General features: G+C 35.6%; 1 protein-coding gene across 1 annotated transcript in view; it reads right to left on the reverse strand.

The window, feature by feature from the left end:
- Positions 1 to 1,446: 1,446 nt before the first annotated feature.
- CLPX (caseinolytic mitochondrial matrix peptidase chaperone subunit X) overlaps positions 1,447 to 19,572 on the reverse strand; it is a 35,881-nt gene continuing 17,755 nt past the window's right edge. Inside the window, exons 6-14 of the mRNA XM_081229239.1 lie at positions 18,909 to 18,950; positions 14,811 to 14,987; positions 14,282 to 14,446; positions 13,354 to 13,442; positions 12,209 to 12,373; positions 8,233 to 8,532; positions 6,515 to 6,607; positions 5,131 to 5,237; positions 1,447 to 3,116 (exon numbers count right to left, since the gene is read on the reverse strand). Coding sequence (XP_081085365.1) covers positions 3,026 to 3,116; positions 5,131 to 5,237; positions 6,515 to 6,607; positions 8,233 to 8,532; positions 12,209 to 12,373; positions 13,354 to 13,442; positions 14,282 to 14,446; positions 14,811 to 14,987; positions 18,909 to 18,950 — 1,229 coding nt within the window. The 3' untranslated portion in view covers positions 1,447 to 3,025. The remainder of the gene's footprint in view (positions 3,117 to 5,130; positions 5,238 to 6,514; positions 6,608 to 8,232; positions 8,533 to 12,208; positions 12,374 to 13,353; positions 13,443 to 14,281; positions 14,447 to 14,810; positions 14,988 to 18,908; positions 18,951 to 19,572) is intronic.

Here is a 19,572-nt window from a genome sequence, read left to right on the forward strand (position 1 = left end):
AGAATTTATCTGATTGATATATACACACTACTATATGTAGAACAGAAAACTAATAAGGACCTACTGTATAGCACAGGGAACTCTACTCAATACTCTATAATGGCCTATATGGGAAAAGAATCTAAAAGAGTGGATATATTTATAACTGATTCACTTTGCTGTACACCTGAAACTAGCACAACATTGTAAATCAACTATACTCCAGTTTAAAAAAAAAATTGATCCAAAAGATGGTAGGAGATAAAGGGCAAGTGCTGGAGAAATGTCCACAAGTAGGCCTCTAGTCATGTTTCCATTTATCTCAGCACCTTCCCTTCCCAACAATCTAAAACACATATCTAGTCATGTCCAATTCTCATGCTTAAAACCCTTTTAATAGCTCTCCACTACTTTCTGCATGCAATTACAACTTAACCTGGCATACAAGATATTCTGTAATTTTAAAAAAATGTACGGAGTACCAAATATATGAAGCACCATGTAAGTGCTGGTTATAGTTAACAAAACAGGCATGATCTTCATGCTAGTGGACTTAACGGTGTAGTTGGAAAGCCAAGTGAAAAATAAGCTTGGGGGTTTGCTATAGAACAGGAAATACTAGGCATTGTTTAGATGCTTCTGGGAATGTTTCAGAAGGAAGGAGACCAATAATGTAGTAGAGATACTAACAAAAGAACCGGAGGCCTTAAGAAATGAGAGGGGATGATGGGATCCCCTCATAATAACATGGAGTGACTGAGTTTTGATAAAAGGGATCCTTCAGCTGTAACTGGAAAGAAAGGTTGGGTGCTGAAGCAGATACATTTATAGATTTGACGGTGGGAAGATGAGTTCCATCTTTTGATGGTTTCTCAATGAAAGGCAAAGTCTTCAGCAAGATGGAGAGGGGAGAAAATACATTAAATGGTCATCTCAGAGTAGTAACATGAAGTTGTACTGGTTGCCTATTTCTCAACTCCTAAATCTCCCTAGTTGTTTCACATTTCTGAGATTTTGATTTAATTTTCATTATTCCTTTCTGGAAAATTCCTACTTGTTCTTCCAGATCCATCTGGGCTATAACCTTTTGTGCCACACCTGGTACCTACCTCACTTCCATTATTATAATGCACTGATGTTTGTATTTGCTTCCCCTACTAGACTAGTAAACTTCTTGGAAAGCTTGGTCTGTATTCCTAGTGTGGGGCCCATGCAGGATATTTAAGTAAGGATTTTCAATCAATGTTTAACATAAACAGACTTTTTGTCTGTGGAATCTACAACTAGGAGAATTTATTAGAGGAATATGAATGTGTCAGGATTAACAGTCTCTAGAATAAAGCCACTCATGATATCTGTGTCCTTTTAAAAATGGCACTGCATTATGGACACACCACAACAATGGCTTTCATTTAATCCTTTTGTTTTATTCAAATGCCAAAACAAGTTTCAAGATACAAACCGTAGTTATACTCAGTTGTGTTTAATTTAAAAACATCAATTATGCTTTAACTTTCAAAACCAAATGTAAGTTGTTGTGACTAAAATGTCTCCCAGTGCATTTCTGGAGGACTGCCTTTAATGTATTTAGTAGCTACTCCAATTTTCACTCTACAAAAAGGAAAATGATGAGGCTGTAAGAAAAAGATAAGGAACAGTTATAATATGAAAGACTTCCTGAGAAGAACTTCAACCATTACTAGGGAGACCAAGAAAGATAACCAGTTTCTGTTCTATACTCTAGCAACCAGGCTTAAACACTTTGCAAAAGTGCATTTCTGGTCCTACCCCAGCCATAAATAGATATCTAACATCTCTTATTACATCACAGAAAACCCAATTTCATCAACAAGATGTAGAATTTGCTAATAGCTTAGGGTTCTTTTCCTAAGAAAATGGGGGCGGGGGCAGTAAGAGGAAAACTCGAGTTTATAAACTAAAAACTGAAAACAAATGTTTAAAGGTACTCTGATTTAAACAATTTCCAACGAGGCTGAACTGAAGGGACAGTATAGGAACTTCTATCAATATAGTGGGAAAGAAAAAAGTTTAAAAGGTACCCAAATATTTTAATATTTATGGAATCAAATGAAATAATTTTCACTGTTAAGTCCCCCAAATTTCCCCCACTGTTTAGTTTTCTTATATAATGGAAGTTAATAACATATTTTAGTATGAACACATTCCCTTCTGCTGATAGCATAGATTTTCTTTAATATTCTATGAAGCCAAAGAATTAGACAAATATCCAGCACCAGAAAACAACAAAAAACTAAGTACTTTAGGTAAATGTATTAGGATATTTTATTTAGCTCAGCACATGGCTGTAATGCTACTTTTAGAATTAGATGTAGTCTTTTTCTGAAGATTTAAGGCAGACTTCAATTCCATCTGCTCACTCATGGTACTAAAATGGACCAAAGATGGCAAATCAGACAAGTCAGCAAGAGAATGGCCTTTTTTTATAGTCCAATGGGGAAGTTTAGTGTCATGCATTAGTGGATAAGACTAAGAATACAGCTAAACAAATCATCAAAATAAGGTTCTTCGGGGTACTTTTTCCATGAAATCTTTAACTACTTGGAAACTACCTATTCCAATTTTTAAGATGAAAAAAATTCTAATATTTTCAGGAAACAAACATGGGTAGAAAAGGCTAAACTAAAGAATGGCATCCCAATCTTCAATTTTAAAGAATTTATTTTCCCATTTATAGTTACATTATTGTAAAATCCACAGTTATTGCAACACCTGCATTGCTTAAAAGAACTCCTAGGAATTTTTTTAAAGCATATTTTTTAAAAACCAAACCAAAATAATGTACATTTTGTCTCTGAACATTGTGTCATTAAAGTCCATGTAATGTCAGTCTGTATAAATCAATGTGATGTTACATTATATACATGATCTGATTTTTATCCTAAAAGCTTCTGACCATGTATGATATCCAAGATAGATCCAATGCTTTTAATGTCAGACTGTAGAGACAGTTACGATCCTAAACAGAAGAAGGAAAACTTTATATACAGGACAGAAGTCTGACAGTTTAGCTGTTTGCAGCATCTGCTTGACGAGGCCATCCTTCTTCTTCAACTCCAGAGTCATACTCCTCTTCAGAGGATTCTTTCGTTGGAGCCCTATAATGAAAAGCCATCAGTGTTTTTTGTTTTTTTAAATAAGACTTTAGGGGTAAACACAACTTCTCAAAAAAATGAATAATAAAAAATTAATCCATTTAGCTAGAAATGACATACAAAGAAGGAAAATATTAAGAGCACTTCTAATACTAAGATTGCTTAATGGTAAAATATGGGAAACATTTAGAGCACACAACCAAAAACTACAAGTAGTTTTCCCAAACATATTTTTTACTGAAATAAATCAACAACAAGGCTTCAACTGTGAAGGCCTTTCCTCCAGCAAAAAAGTAGAATCTATTATTTTAACGAAAATGCTTGACATTTAGCATGTCAATGGTAAAGAAGTGGAAAGCTTCTGATCAAACCAATATGACTCAAATTAGTCAAAATTATGATCAGACCACCACAATTCCTTTACATATTAATATTAAACAATAAAAATGAGAGATTATATCTCTTTGAATAAGTAAAGGTTGTTCAAAACCAATCAACTGGGCTTCCCTGGTGGTGCAGTGGTTGAGTCCACCTGCCGATGCAGGAGACATGGGTTCGTGCCCCAGTCCGGGAAGATCCCACATGCCGCGGAGTGGCTGGGCCCATGAGCCATGACCGCTGAGCCTGCGTGTCCGGAGCCTGTGCCCCGCAACGGGAGAGGCCGCAGCAGTGAGAGGCCCGCGTACCGCAAAAAAAAAAAAAAAACAACCAAAAACAAACAAACAAACAAAAAAACAATCAACTGCCTCATAAGTTACCTTAGAAGATAAGCATAAAACATATGTTGTGACAGAAATCTAATTTTTATGTAGGTAACATTAATGTCAAGCACTGTTTAATAAATATTTATTGAATAGATCTGGGTCAGTAAACTACAGCCTGCAGGCCAAATAAAGCCCATCATTTGTTTTGTAAATATTTATCTGAACACAGACATGCTCATTCATTTACGGACTGTAGCTCTAGTGCTATGAGGGCAGAGTAGCTGCAATACAGATTGTATGGCCCTGAAGTATTAATCTAGCCCTGTACAAGACAGTTTACTGACCCCTAGAATAGTTAAATAAAGCAGTGAAAGATATGTCAAATTTGTCAACTGATAAGATACGACTAAGAGAAAAATTATGTCATCAAAGTTTTGTTCTTATGTGGGTCTTCCCTGGTGGTCCAGGGCTTAAGAACCCACTTTCCAATGCAGGGACACAGGTTCAATCCCTGGTCTGGGAACTAAGATTCCACATGCCGCGGGGCAACTAAACCCGTGCTCCCCAACTACTGAGCCCACACACTGCAACTACTGAGCCTGCACGCCACAACTAGAGAGCCAGAGCCCACGGGACCACAACTAGAGAGAGGCCTGTGCGCCACAGTGAAGAGCCCTTGCACCACAATGAAAGATCCCACATGCCGCAACAAAGATCCCTCATGCCACAACTAAGACCCGACGCAGCCAAGTAAATAAATAAATATTTTTAAAGTTTTGGTCTTATGAAAGACATGAAACAAGTAATTCATAAATTACAGAATTAGCAGCAAAGTTCATTTAAGTCTTTTCATTTGGATTACTTTTATATCTTTTTTTGATACTTCTTCCTTTAGGAGAAAAAAGTGGAGACTAATTTTTTTTAATATTTATTTATTTGGTTGCACCAGGTCTTAGTTGTGGTAGGTGGGCTTCTTGGTTGTGGCATGTGAACTCTTAGTTGCAGCATGCACGTGGGATCTAGTTCCCTGACCAGGGATCTAACCCGGGCCCCCTGCATTGGGAGCGTGGAGTCATCCACTGCACCACCAGGGAAGTCCCAAGTGGAGACTAATTTTGAAGATCAATTTTCAAGACTCAAAATATCATTTTATAAACCAAAATTAGAAAATTTTTCTACAGAAAACTTGAGATAACTGATTCCTTTATGATTTATAAGGATTTTTATACAATTTTATGACAGACCGATAAACCATAGCAATAGAGAGCCTATCTTAAGCTTTAAATCTGTTTTAGTTTGACAATACACTTTACCGGATGTATCCTGGTTCCTTCTTTCCTTCTACTACTTCTTTGTCAACCTCCACACATACAATATCAGAATTAGGGACTTCGAACATTGGTTCTAGTAACAGCTTTTCCTAAAGAGATAAAAAAGTAATGAATTACATGGAAAACTGAGGTTACATATAAAATGCTTGTATTCTATAGGTTATCAATCAAATTCATCAACTCAACAAATATTATGGAGTCCCTGTTATGCACCAGTAACTGAACGTTGAAAAGTCAATGTAAAAGCTTTCATATTCTTCATATTAAAACAGCTTCTAACTAAATTCAGAGAGAAGTCATTCTATAAGGGAAGGCTTTTTGTATGTAGTTCTGCCTACTTAGGTCACCATGCACATATAAAAAGACTGTACCTTCATTTTGTATGTGATTCAGATGTTACTCAGAAGCATTCCTGACATACTCTATGACCAAAGGAGGTCAACTAGTAATCCTTAATTTGAAAACGATTTAATCCTAAATCATCTCTACCAAGCTATGACTTCAAACAGGCATTCGTCTTAAGTGCTGCAGTAGATCTAAAGTTATTTACTAAAGAAAACTAGTTTTGCCTATGAGTAGGGGCTGGATTATATTCCATCTTAAGGAAAATACTGGTTGAGTACATCAAATTTTCTAAAAATGTCAACTATATCACCTGTTCTTCTAGTTTACATGCTTATAAACCTGTCACAACACCTGAAGTCCAGGCCTTCATTAAAGAGTAAAATCTCAAATTGTGATGGATATGTAGTTCTAATCAAAAAGTCCTACTGAGATGAGAGAAGTAATATTTAGCAGTGAAATCCTCAGAGAACAGAATATGTGCTTGCTTTGGGAGCATGCAGGGAAATAGTAACCCACTGTACAGCCAGACCTGGGAGAGTAGGGGAGAGAACTCTAAGGAAGAGGGTAGGTGGTGACTCAAAGTAGGCTGGGTCTCTAGGATTTGTAACAAAATAAAAATAGTGAGTTCATAACATACTGAAGAATTTAGGGGTAAAATGCCACAGTATCTACAACTTAATTTCAAACAAAAAACAACAATGAGGATTTCAATGATTCTGAGAAGGCACTCTGGAGCTTAAGTCAAAAGGCCTATGTAGAGTTTTCTGAAATTCTCCTTCCCATGATCCTGATTTCCTCTATTTCATTAATCATATTAATCATATTAACTGTATGTCCTTTGTTGCAAACACCTTGAAGTTCCTTTTTAGAAAAAAGAAAAATATACTGTGACCAAAAAAAAATCACAAAAAATATTAGACCAATTTTCTGGATGTATTTCCAGAGGAAAACATCGAGGTTTAATATTCTCAAAATTCAGACCAAGAAATAATCTAGTTTCTGTAAATTTATGCCAACTTACCATTATGGACCGGAGGCCTCGTGCACCTGTTTTTCGTTCTAGTGCCAATCTGGCTATAGCTTTCAAAGCATCTTCAGTAACATTCAGTTCACACTACAAATATATTCAAAAGAAATAACTCAGATAATACTTGATGATATTTTCCTAATATAACCATGCAGTATTTGATCTACTAACTATTACTACCTACCACCATTACTGGTCTTTTTAGAACAAAAAGAGACTAATGCCCTGACTTTACTGGTAAAGAAATAAGTTCCAGAGAGTTAAGTACACTGATTCACTAATACTCAGAAACACAGGGTCAGAACCTTTGTGTCTTGACTGACCCTATCCCCTTTCAGACTAAAGCATTTTTAGACTATAACTTCATTTCTGGAAAATATTCATTTTAAAGAGTGTTACTAACCCTCTCATCCTATAGAACAAAGGTAAAACTTTAGACAAGTCTCTCTAAATTACCACAAATTCCAAAACTTACTGAGAAGTTAATATACCCTCCCAAAATCAAAATACTTTGGAACATCAGATTTTATAAAATCTTGGTATTAAACAACTTTTGTTTATTAATTTCTACATCCAGAAAATGTAAATTTTAAGTGAGGTAATTATCTCTCATGGTGCTTCAGAACCTTGCCTTCAAAAAGCACTTGTTTCTATGAATTAACCTATGGAAAGGTATCAGTATGAATCACAAGTTTGTCCTTAGTCCTTGAAGAGGTTTTCTACATTAACATGGATTTTCTAGGACTTTATTCAACATTTACTGAACCCCTGTGTGTTTATATATTAGAAACTGAGTGATGAATCAGACACCACCTTTGCCCTCAAGAAACTTAAGTGTATTGGGTGGTGACAAATTAGCAAAAGAGCATTTACAGCATAGTGTTTGCACATGGTGCTAAGAGAGCATCAAAGTGGGGGCATCTAAATAAGGCTAGGGGACCAATGAAGGACTTTTAAGGAGGGAAGTAAAATAATTAGCTTTGTGTTTATTCATTAAGTATTTATTAAGAACTTAATATCTATTTGTTGGACACTGTGTTCAATAATTTTAAAAAGATCCACTCTGGAAGTAAAGTGGGAGATGATAATATTTTGGTGGTGGTGGTCAGAGACAGACTTTAGACAGAGAGACCAATTAGGAAGTAAATGCATGGGTCAAGGTGAAGAATGATAAAGGAGATTGACTTGAGGTAGGGACAGTGGCAATGGAGGGAAGGAGACTGATATTTTGAGACACTAGGTTCAGAAAACACAAACATTTGCTATCTGATTAGATATATGGCTCCAGGTGTTGGGCTGCAGAGAACTAGATGTGAGAGCTAACTTTAGAAAAAAGTATACCTAGTATGTCACAATGAAAGCATTTAGAATATCAAGGCTGAAAAGACAATCCTGTGTGCCTGGCTTGAGGGGTTAGTGGTAGGCTGCTAGCACAATTTCTCTCTATATGTATCCTTGGGCTTTAAGCTACAATGTCGATTTTAATTAAGAAAAAAATAAAGCCAACTCCTAAGTGTCTAATATGACACAACGTGCCTTCCCTGATTCCTAGATCCATATTTAGTGAGGAATAGGCTGGTATTCCAGATAAGTATTGCTTTTTTTTTTTTTAAGTATTGCTTTTTAATTTGTTAGGCTAACACATGTAGAGTTTCAGTAGCAAAAAAAAAAAAACCCATAAATTAAGTAAGTATAAAAAATAAATATCTAACCTTATCCATGCTGAATAAGGCCTGGTACTGAGGAATAACAGCATTACGTGGCTCAGTTAGTATTTGTACAAGTGTTTTCTCATCTAGGCTATGTAAAGGAACTACCACAGGCAACCGTCCCACAAACTCAGGAATCATGCCAAATTCAATGAGATCTCTGGCTTCCACATGACGTAATAAACGATCTTTTTCTTCAATGTCTTGGTGAGTATTTGATTCTCCACTTCGATTGGCAAGGTCTGCAGCAGCTGCAGCCCTTCTGCCTTTTCCCAGATTAGATGGTGTTCCAAATCCAAGATACTGCCAAAGAAAAGACAGGTATTACAAATAACAGAATAAAGCTGCATCGTGCTCAGCATTTTACATGCATATCTCATGCCTTCTTCAAAGCAGAAGAAAGTATTATCATTTATATTTTACAATGAAGAAAAAAGGCTTAGAGAGGTTAAGTACCTTGACCAAAGCTCTCATTGCTGCTAGTGGTAAAAGCCAGGATTCAAACTCAGGTCTATCTGCCTTCAGAATTGAGAACCTAACCAACTCTCAAAGAATGAATTCTAGTAAAAGTAGGTAAGTAAGAACTGTGAAGGGAAGTCCCTTAGAACTCATACAATGATGTTGCAGGATTTTTCTGAGACCTCTAGACTAGTGTGGCTTCCAAAATGTGCAAGAACTGTGGAAACAGAGATAGTAATTATTTTGTAACCAAAGTCAGTTTTGTAATACTGTAAACAGGAGTAGTGCCTATGGAACAAGCAGACTTAAAATTATCCACAAGTGTCCTAAGTCATTGCTAAGCATTCTATTAAAATCGTGATTTGGGGTTGCATACTGTGAGTTAGAATATCCTATGAGTTAGAATAATTTCGATTTTATAAAGAACATGTAAGGACATCAAACAAAAATGGTAACTTTGCTGCAAAAAGTTGTGTATCTAAGGTGTATGGATCTTGCTTTAGTCAATATAAAAGAACTATACTCCAGGCAACTGTCTGAAGTTTAATTTTGATATGTCATACAACTTTTGTCAAAAGAACAAGTACATGATATATGAGAAAACAGCTAAGTTAAAAATCCATTCCTGATACTCTAAGCTGTGTATGTGGACAGTTAGTGTATCAGAAAGCCAAATACCTTTCATTCAATAATTTAAACATATATTAAGCATTTATTATATATACAATATAGGCATATATAGTAATAAATATATATACTCATATTTATTATATATTGGATACACATTTATTAAGCATTAAGCATTATTATAAAACACTGAGGATACAGACCTGAAGACAGCCCTTATCCTAACCTAAAGGAACTTATTTACAGTGAGAACACATGAAGGTATTAAAGCATCATAGGTGCAATGAAGGACAACTGTACAGGAAACTACAGCAGTGGAAAGAAAGAAAAGAGGAAATACTGGGGACGGAGGGTAGGAGGTGACCAAGAAAGTCTTCACAGAGGAATTGCCTAATCATTTAACAGACTGAGTCTTAAAGAATGAACACATATTACCACCCAATACACTTCTGGATTTGTTTGAGCAAGAAATAAATGTTTATTGTGTTAAAAAAAATGAACACATATCTGCCAACTAGACTGAGGTGGGGAGGACATGAGCAAAGGCAATAGGAATAAAACTTAAGACTGCAAGCAGTTTCATATGGTTAGGAAGAGGTAGAGGTATATTATTTATATTGTTCTCCTGGCTTTCAATGAGGTTTGGTAAAAACAGTAGCCAAATGGATGTGTTTAATCCCTATAAAATCACCGTTGCAGACTCTCTTATGTCTCTGTCTTCTTTTCCTAAAAATCTATGTGACAGGGACTTCCCTTGTGGTCCAGTGGGTGAGACTCCACGCTCCCAATGGAGGGGGCCCGGGTTCAATCCCTGGTTGGGGAACTAGATCCCACATGCATGCCACAACTAAGAGTTCGCATGCTGCAACTAAAGATCCTGCATGCCGCAACTAAACATGCCACAACAAAGATCCTGCATGCTGCAACTAAGACCTGGCACAGCCAAAATAAATTAAAAAAAAAAATCTAAGTGAAAAACTCTTTTTTAATCTTTGTCTCTCATGAAGACATCATACCCTTCCTCTTTCAGGCAATAAAAACTAGCTCACGATTTCTCCCTACTTTTCATTAAGAAGTTCAAAGCTAAACAGAGTGACTTAATTTCCACTAAGTTGAAATGACCTAAACCTTCCTTTTACATGTTTCTGATCTCTTTACTAATAATACTTTTAATTGTTCTTTTCTAAATGTTTCTAGCTTCAAATTCTTTTTGGAAGTATGAATTATAAATAAATATAAGAACATGGTCCTTGCCTTTGGTTACAGAATTTTGAATATAAAGTTCTCTCTCTCTCTTCCCCACCCTCCCCCATCTGTCTCTCTCAAACGCATGCGTGTGTATGAGGGCACACACACAAAGAAATAATTTCTTCTAATTTATTAGGCTAATTTATACAGAATTTCAAAAGCAAGAAAAACATAAATTAACTAATATGAAAAATAAAAATCTAACCTTATTGAGGAATAACAGCACTGCCTGGCTCTGTTAGTATCTGTACAAGAGGTTTCTCATCTAGGCTATGCAAAGGAATTAACACAGGCAACCATTTATTAGCAGCGTTATTTTATTTATTTTTTTTACTACTACTAAACTATTACATTAGTAGCTACTACTACTAAACTAAAAACTAAAGTAAACTACTAAACATGCAAGGCCAAGGAGACTTAAAGCAAGCAATATAGCAAAGAGGTGATCTATGATATATTCATTTACGTAGAATATATTATATAAAAGGTATCATTTGTGGCTATTATGTAAAACACAAAAGCATGGAAAACAGGCATGTTTTTGGGCTTCTTGCCACTATGCTGACATTACATTTTATCATAATCAATCAGTAAATAGGTACTGGGCATGAACTTTGAGGATATGAAAAAAAATAAGTTCCAGGGGCTTCCCTGGTGGCGCAGTGGTTGGGAGTCCGCCTGCCGATGCAGGGGACACGGGTTCGTGCCCCTATCCCGGAGGATCCCACATGCCGCGGAGCGGCTGGGCCCGCGAGCCGTGGCCGCAGAGCCTGTGTGTCCGGAGCCTGTGCTCCGCAACGGGAGAGGCCACAGCAGTGAGAGGCCCGCGTACAGCAAAAAAAAAAAAAAAAAAAAAAAAAAATAAGTTCCAGTTAAAATCAAGGCTTATAAGAATGTTTAAGAAACATCTATAAAACTAGGTGGGGGGCTTCCCTGGTGGCGCAGTGGTTGAGAGTCCGCCTGCTGATGCAGGGGACACAGGTTCGTGCCCCGGTCCGGGAAGATCCCACATGCCGTGGAGCGGCTGGGCCCGTGAGCCATGGCTACTGAACCTGAGCGTCCAGAGCCTGTGCTCCGCAACGGGAGAGGCCACAACAGTGAGAGGCCCACGTACAGAAAAAAATAAATAAATAAAAATAAATAAAAATTAAAATTAAAAAAAGGTAATTTAAAAAAAAAAAAAGAAAGAAAAAAAACTAGGTGGGATCACAACCCTTCCCCCAACCTCCAAACTGCTTTCCTCCATTTGTGCATGTCAGCAGTGATCTATGAAGACTCTATGGACAGGAGCAATGGAGACAAGCTCTTTATTGGGCTCCAGTGAATTGGGCAAGAGAAATGAGTAGAATTTTTACTGATACAGCAGCTACCTCAAATAATAAAAAACTCCTTAGATGAAATATAAAATTGAAATCATCAAGTTATACTTTAAAAACGCCCATATATATAGATGATATTTAGAAATCTTCCAAACTACTACTCTGAAATTTTAAAAATAACTAGGCATATATTTCTGGTATACTCCAAGAAAACCTAACTCGTAAAAATCCACAACTGGCAGCCAGCAGATATGAGATTAGAAACTGAGGGTCCATCCTCTAACTTCAAATGCTTTCTCTCCTAGTAATCACTCAGAAAAACTTACCTTTTCATTTTTTCTCCTGCTGATGATTCTATCCAAACCATTGAAAGCACCAGATGCAACAAACAGGATGTTTGTTGTATCAACTTGTACCGTTTCTCCACGTAGCTTACGGGAATTCTTTTCTGGAACATTGACTATTGTGCCTTCTAGTAGTTTTAATAAGCCCTAAATAAAGAATAAATGATTTATGGCATCATCATATAAGCGTATTATTTATTATACTTTAGGTAATGGGATTCAATGGGGAAAATAACATGCGGTTATGGTCAATGAGCATAACTGAAGAAAACTCCCACATTTCGATAACTAACATGAAAATCTAATATACTATCACATTAATTATTCATAAATTTATTTGGAATAGTTATAGGACTCCTGATGCATTCAGGAAACAGTCAACCCAAGAGGTTGTTTTTGATGGTAAAGACATAGTTCTGACATAAAGATAGAATTATGGCTCTCTAAGATGTTATCCAACCATGGTGGGAACATTCAAAATTTGAAAATATTTGAAGATTTGTCTTTCATGCAAATTAAAATTCTATTCTACTCCTAGTGTTAAACTTTGAGAATACCTATATATTGAGATGCCTTTATAAAAAACATCATCCAGCACATTTTATAAGTGTAACTGTACCTGTCTATGTCTTGGTCAAAAAAACAAAAGCAATTTTCCTTACCCTGTAGTTTATGTCATAATTAGTTACCAGTAAAAGGTCAAGTTGCCCAATAAATTATTATGACTTTAAGTATGACTCTATAAGGCATAAAACTCTATTTTATCTTCTAATTAAGTGCAAAGAATAAGATACATGTACATAGTTCATTTATGTCTAGTTAGAACCAGAACTTTCTTCAAGAGTCCTCTAGAAATGTTTAACTGGGCCTTCGTGTAATAAAACCAACAAAAATTAAATTTCATTTATTTCTTTAAAGTATTTTTAATTTCCTAACAAAGGTAATTTGGTATTTAAAATCGCCAACAGCTTTCTCTTAGGACCTGAACTAAATGGTATATGGAGTTTGGAGTGGGAGAAATAAACAAAACAGAATCTAATTGAATGTGAAACCAAACGTACAATATTTGGGAGGTTGATGTATTCCCTTCCTTTTAGTGGACTTGAACAAAATATTCAACTGCTTACTTGCTGAACGCCTTCTCCACCTACATCCCGTAACTGATGAATGCCTGGCACACTGCCAATCTTATCTACTTCATCCAGAAAGACAATTCCTATAATTTAAGGAGAATTCTATTTATTTATAATATGAAAAAGATATACACAAGATAACTCAGCTTTAAACGACTAAGTAGCTAGAGAGCAAGGTTATTTAATCTTTAACACTTAACATATACAATGGCTTAATACTATAAAAATACACTGCTAGCTTTCCCACTCATCATTTTGTGCAAACGTTTTATAATTTATTCTATAGAATATCACTTGGGTATAATAACCAATTCTCTATGACAATAGTTATCTACCCCACTAATGTTTTCAGGTTCTTTATTCTAAGAAGCTGAGATAGAGGCATAGTGTGAAAGCAGAAGGTGGATACAGGGCTGGTATTAGCAAAATTTTAGCTTATTTTTTCCCATCTATATTCTTGTCTTAAAGGAATTTGGACAGGAAGCTGTCAAGCTCTTCGTGTAAACAAGGACAGATGATAGATAGGGAAAAGAGGAATGCAGCATCTATGACATCCCCTAAGTCAACAGCCTAATTTGTTTCTATATACATCTTGCACTCTCCTGCACTTGTCCTTGTCCCCTCCCTTACCCCACCCCAGCATTATGAGTATATAGAGGAAAGTCAGAACAGGAAAAACAATGATAGTATTAAGGATCTAATGGAATAGTCATTTAGCCTGTTTTCACCCTAGTAGCCATATTATAACATTAAGGCAAAGCAAACTTTGTGGCCCTTAGTATGCTAGAAAATGTTTTAACATACCTACTTTTATATAATTATAGAATTTTACTCCTTGAGTCAAAATAAAAATTATATTCTCTTGCTATTAGACTGCTTCCCCAACAGACTATATCTGGGGACAAACTACACTGAAACATACCTTGTTGTGCTTTTTCTACATTATAATTGGCATCTTGGAGCAGTTTGGCAATCACAGATTCAATATCTTCACCTACATATCCAGCCTGAGTCAGAGTCGTACAGTCACAGATAGCAAAAGGGACATCAAGGCATTTAGCTAGGGTTTGTGCCAGAAGAGTTTTACCTACAAATAGAAACAGTAAGTAAAAATTTACTATAAGTGTTGTCATGGAATTTCTCTACAAAAATGCAAAACAAATTAAATATGAAGAATGTATAATAAGAAAAATTAGTGTTACATCTTTTCTCTACTATTACTCAGATATAATGGTATGCTATTTTCATTATTCCTGTTAAGATATTAGGGACTGGCCTAAAGGCAATACCAACACCTCAAATTCAGTTCTAAGTCCTTTATAACTACCATAAGATTGGCCTTAGATGTTCTTCTTAAGAGTGAGAATCCCCCAGTCATAAGACACAGGTTACAGAATCATTTATATTCTATTTTTTTTTAATGAGTAGTGATTTTTCAGTAAGTTATTTACCTGACCCAGTTGGTCCAAGCAGCAAAATATTACTCTTTTCAAGTTTTATGTCATCATGGGAAGAATCCAATACTTCACCTCCTCGTTTTTCCTGAGGTATTTGTTGGTTTACTTGTTGCTGCATTGATGCTCCTAAAGCATTACCATGTGGACTAATTCCAGCAATCTGAAGCAACTCTGAAAAAATGCCAAAGGAATTATTAGAGCTTCATTTGATTTTACTTGAAATAATGCCCAATAAAACCTTACATCTAAAACCAATTACCTATTTAGAAAAAATTTAAATATTCTGACATTTTGCCTTACTTATAAAGCAAGAAAACCTCAAATTATCTAATGACAAATGTACAGTACACAATGATTATTCAGGGAGCCTTAAGCAAAGGAAATGGATTATTTTTACCTTCCTTATTTATATAAACTTGTATGAAGAATATACTTTTACTGAAAAGAAGGCAGTATAATAGGAGAACAGTGCTAGGAGTCAGAAAGCTTTAGCTTTGGTCCTTTATTTGCCTCTAAATAGCTATATGATCTTGAGCAAGTCATATGTACACTTTGTGTTTCTATGCCTGTGTTTAAGAACAAAACACAAGGGCTTCCCTGGTGGCGCAGTGGTTAAGAATCCGCCTGCCAGTGCAGGGGACATGGGTTTGAGCCCTGGTCTGGGAAGATCCCACATGCCATGGAGCAACTAAGACTGTGAGCCACAACTACTGAGCTTGTGTTCTAGAGCCCACGAGCCACAACTACTGAGCCCACATGCCACAACTACTGAAGCCTGCGTGCCTAGAGCCCATGCTCCGCAACAAGAGAAGCCATCACAATGAGGAGCCCACCCACCACAATGAAGAGTAGCCCCCGCTCGCCGCAACTATAGAAAGCCCACATGCAGCAACAAAGACCCAACACAGCCAATAAAAAATAATAAAAAAAGAACAAAACACAATTGATTCGGAGGCACTTTGAAAGATAAACAAAGGTATATTATTTTTTTCAGGACAAATGAAAGTAAGCGGGCTGTAGAGAAAGGGAAAAACATTGAACTGAGAAATAGGAAACTTGGGTTCTAGTCTCGGTTCTATTGTAGGAGCATGGCAAGTCACTTAGCTTTACTGGGCCTGCTTCCTTAGTGAAAATACTGAGACATATGACCTTTAAACAGTCTCTTCCACATTTAAAAATGATCCTGTGAGTCTACCAGAGAAACCAACTATGGTAAGATTCATTATCCCTGGCCCTATCTGAATTCCTGATTTTACAGGATCTCAACTGGATCACTGCAGTTCGTTTATTAGAGGCATAATCTTAACTATATGGGAATCATATTTTTGGCGAACTAACAGTTTATCAGCTGGATCCCTTTAAAAAAATCTTATTCTCACTCTCTCTTGGCTGAAGGAAAGAATCCCAATACTCTTTTCAATTAGCCAGATTTGTAACTATCCATATTGCTCGTGGCTCTCAGCATTTAAGGTATCTGTGCTCATATCATACTTGTTTATATTTTCTGGATTTATTTTTAGGTTGTTTCTAAGAATATCAGTATTTTCCAATGCTTTATTATTATTATTTTATTATTTTTTTGTGCTACATGGGCCCCTCACTGTTGTGGCCTCTCCCGTCACGGAGCACAGGCTCCGGACGCAGAGGCTCAGTGGCCATGGCTCACAGGCCCAGCTGCTCCGCGGCATGTGGGATCTTCCCGGACCGGGGCACGATCCCGTGTCCCCTGCATCGGCAGGTGGACTCTCATCCACTGCGCCAGCAGGGAAGCCTCCAATGCTTTATTATTTTAATCAAACCAACAGACAGATGTTCAGCAGACAAATTATTATTGTCCTATTCTATCTGGCTGTCACTTTCAAACTATCTTTGGGTCACACCCTTTGGTAAAGGGTTATTCTAGTCATCAAAAATAATAGGCATTCAATAAACATTTGAATTTAATTAAATTGTGCTCCATTTGACGGTTAATGATCAGCGAATAAATCACAATGCTATGTCTCAGTACAATTCACATTAGGCAAAAAAAAAATGCAGTCTATATTAGTTCAGTTAGATAGTTGTCCCTACTAAACAAAAAAAAAAGCAAAGTTTTTTTTTAATTTCAGCAAAATCTAGTTAGGAATTGTGACAATATAAGAAGATGCTTGGCTGAAAAGTAGGTCTGCCCAATGGGGAAAAGATGATTTAGGTAATTTGAACAAAATCACCAGAAGCATACTGACTATAGTGAAATCATATGACACATGTATTTAACTTACTCTACGATTTAAGTTTTTTTAAAAAAGGAATAATTTAAATAGTACAGAACAAATGATGTTTGTCATTCCATTTATGAAAATATGCCCCAGGGTAAACTTGAGATAACTCTCTTGTTCTTTCAGTTAAGTCTCTGTTCTTGCATATCTCTCACTACATAGGCAGCTCTCTATAATAAGGACTATGAGCAAGCAGGCTAGAATAGTTAGTTGTGTGCAGCTCATCAGCTATATGGCCCTAGGCAAACTACTTAAAATTTCTGTGCTTCAATTTTCTTATATGTAAAATGGTAGTGAAAATAACAGTTTCTGTCTCATAGGTTTGGGGAAGATTAATGAGTATATACATGTAAAACACTTAAAACAGTGCCTGGCAGATAGTTTTATATGTGCTTTGGAAGAATTTACTATTAGTATTACCGTTTCCTTGTGTTTAAGTACTTGTATAACATAGCCCTTATATGCAAGCCAACTATTTCATTTCATGCTTAACTTCAGAAAAACTTTATGTTCCAATGATGGAGGAAAAAAGCATCAATCTTAACATGTTAAAAAGACATATGTTAGTCTCTAATATGTGATTTCCAAAGGAACATCCAAGAATATTTTAATTATATATGACTTTGGCCTAATGCCCTAACTTTAAAAACTAATGCCCCACATAGGAGAAGACTAAACTATACATGAAAGTAAATTCTATATAAGCTCTCAAAATATTAATTTCCAAGTCAATCAATATATGTAATTACAAATTATTTTGCCTAAGTTCTTAAATACTGTTACTTGTTAACATTTATATTATATTAAATCACTACATACATTTAAAAAAAATCACTATATATTTTCTCAAAATACTCACTATAGACTTTTCTTTAATAATTCATAGTAGCTTCATCAGCCACCTGCCCAAATTTACAAATATATATTGATAGCATATTTTATTACATTTAATAAATCTCATGCCAGAATTGGTAAACTAGTTATGTTCTCATAGCTCATCCTGAATATATAGTACACTTCAAATAGTAGATGTATAATACTGTTTGGTTCAAAGGCAAATGTAAAATTATCAAACTTTTAAGTGAAAAATGTTCATACTGGCTTATCTATTGTTTTTTGTCTTTTGTGACAACATGAATCTTTTTATGATAACTTTGGAACCTTCTCCCTCTGTATGGCAGCTATATCTACCTCCAAAGAATGGGTTCAAGACATCAGAAGGGCCACTATCTTTGGTGTATCAGGTCCTTCCACACCCTCCATCAGACCGTCTGATGCTTATAGGGGCAGTCTAGGGCTCGCAACAGTGAACTGGTGCTTATGTATAATTAGCAAGTCTACACTAAGTTTCATAAACACCAAAAAATAAACAGTGTGGTTTCTGGCAAAGAGTAGCTGGAAGATAATCTGCCTCCCCTAAAATTTGTCACTTACAGGCAGACCAACTCTAATTGTATGATTTTTTTTAAAAAAGGATATAATATTCAAGCTACAGATTTTTAAAAATACAACTTCTGTTAATATGCAGATCTAGAGAAAAACTGCATATACTTTTTATTTCTCTACATTATGCTTTAAGAAATATCACAACAGAAAAGATAAAATCAAGTATCTAAAATAACCCAACATCTACAAACTATACAAATTAGCTATGAAACTGTTCCTAAGTTATATATACCATGTATAACAAACAGGCTTAGATAATATACAATATCTTTCTTAGTAATACACAAGCAAATACATGTCTACCATTACTACTGCTGACAAACTTCACTGAGGTAAATCTCAAAAGGAAGAATGATTACAGAGGAGGACCTGAAGAGAGGTCACTTACTTGTAAATCTGTACTCATCCTCCCGTCTTCTTATTTCTAACTCTAAGAAAGAGGATGAAAATGGCAATGTGAAAATATTATATATTTGTTTAATTTAGGGGAACAAACAAGGAGTATTCCACTTCTTGCCCTCTTGCAAATATATTTAAAGAATATGTTCATTAACGTCCTTTCAGCTTTTCATATTATCAAAGAATTTATATGCTACCTCCTTTCTATATTAAAAAAACCCCAAAGATGCTTAATGATGGCTGTCCAGTTGCTAATATTCACATTTGTCAAATACAAAGCTGCTATCTATTTTAAGAAAAGAGTAGTAATAATTTAGGTCTTTAATAAGAGTTTAAATCCCTCATACTATAAATACCATGTAACCATTTGCTTTTCCAACACCTAGAAGAGCTTAACTATTAATTTGTTAACTGAAGGAATCAGAAAAAATCATTTTGCTCCATGACTAAACAACGCAATTTGGACCTTATAAAAATGAAGGTTCCAAGTCTTTCAATAGTTACTATGACTTATACTTTCTAAAAAAGTAACTGATCCTACTACATGACTATTTTGCAGTAAGTTCAACCAGAACAAGTGTCTTCATTAAGCCAATCAGTCATACATTTAGTAGCTACTAAAAGTAATTTAATACTAAAAGTATTTAGCAGAA

This window comes from Mesoplodon bidens (genome assembly GCF_964165515.1).
Source record: "Mesoplodon bidens genome assembly, chromosome: 3".
Classification (NCBI taxonomy): domain Eukaryota; kingdom Metazoa; phylum Chordata; class Mammalia; order Artiodactyla; family Ziphiidae; genus Mesoplodon; species Mesoplodon bidens.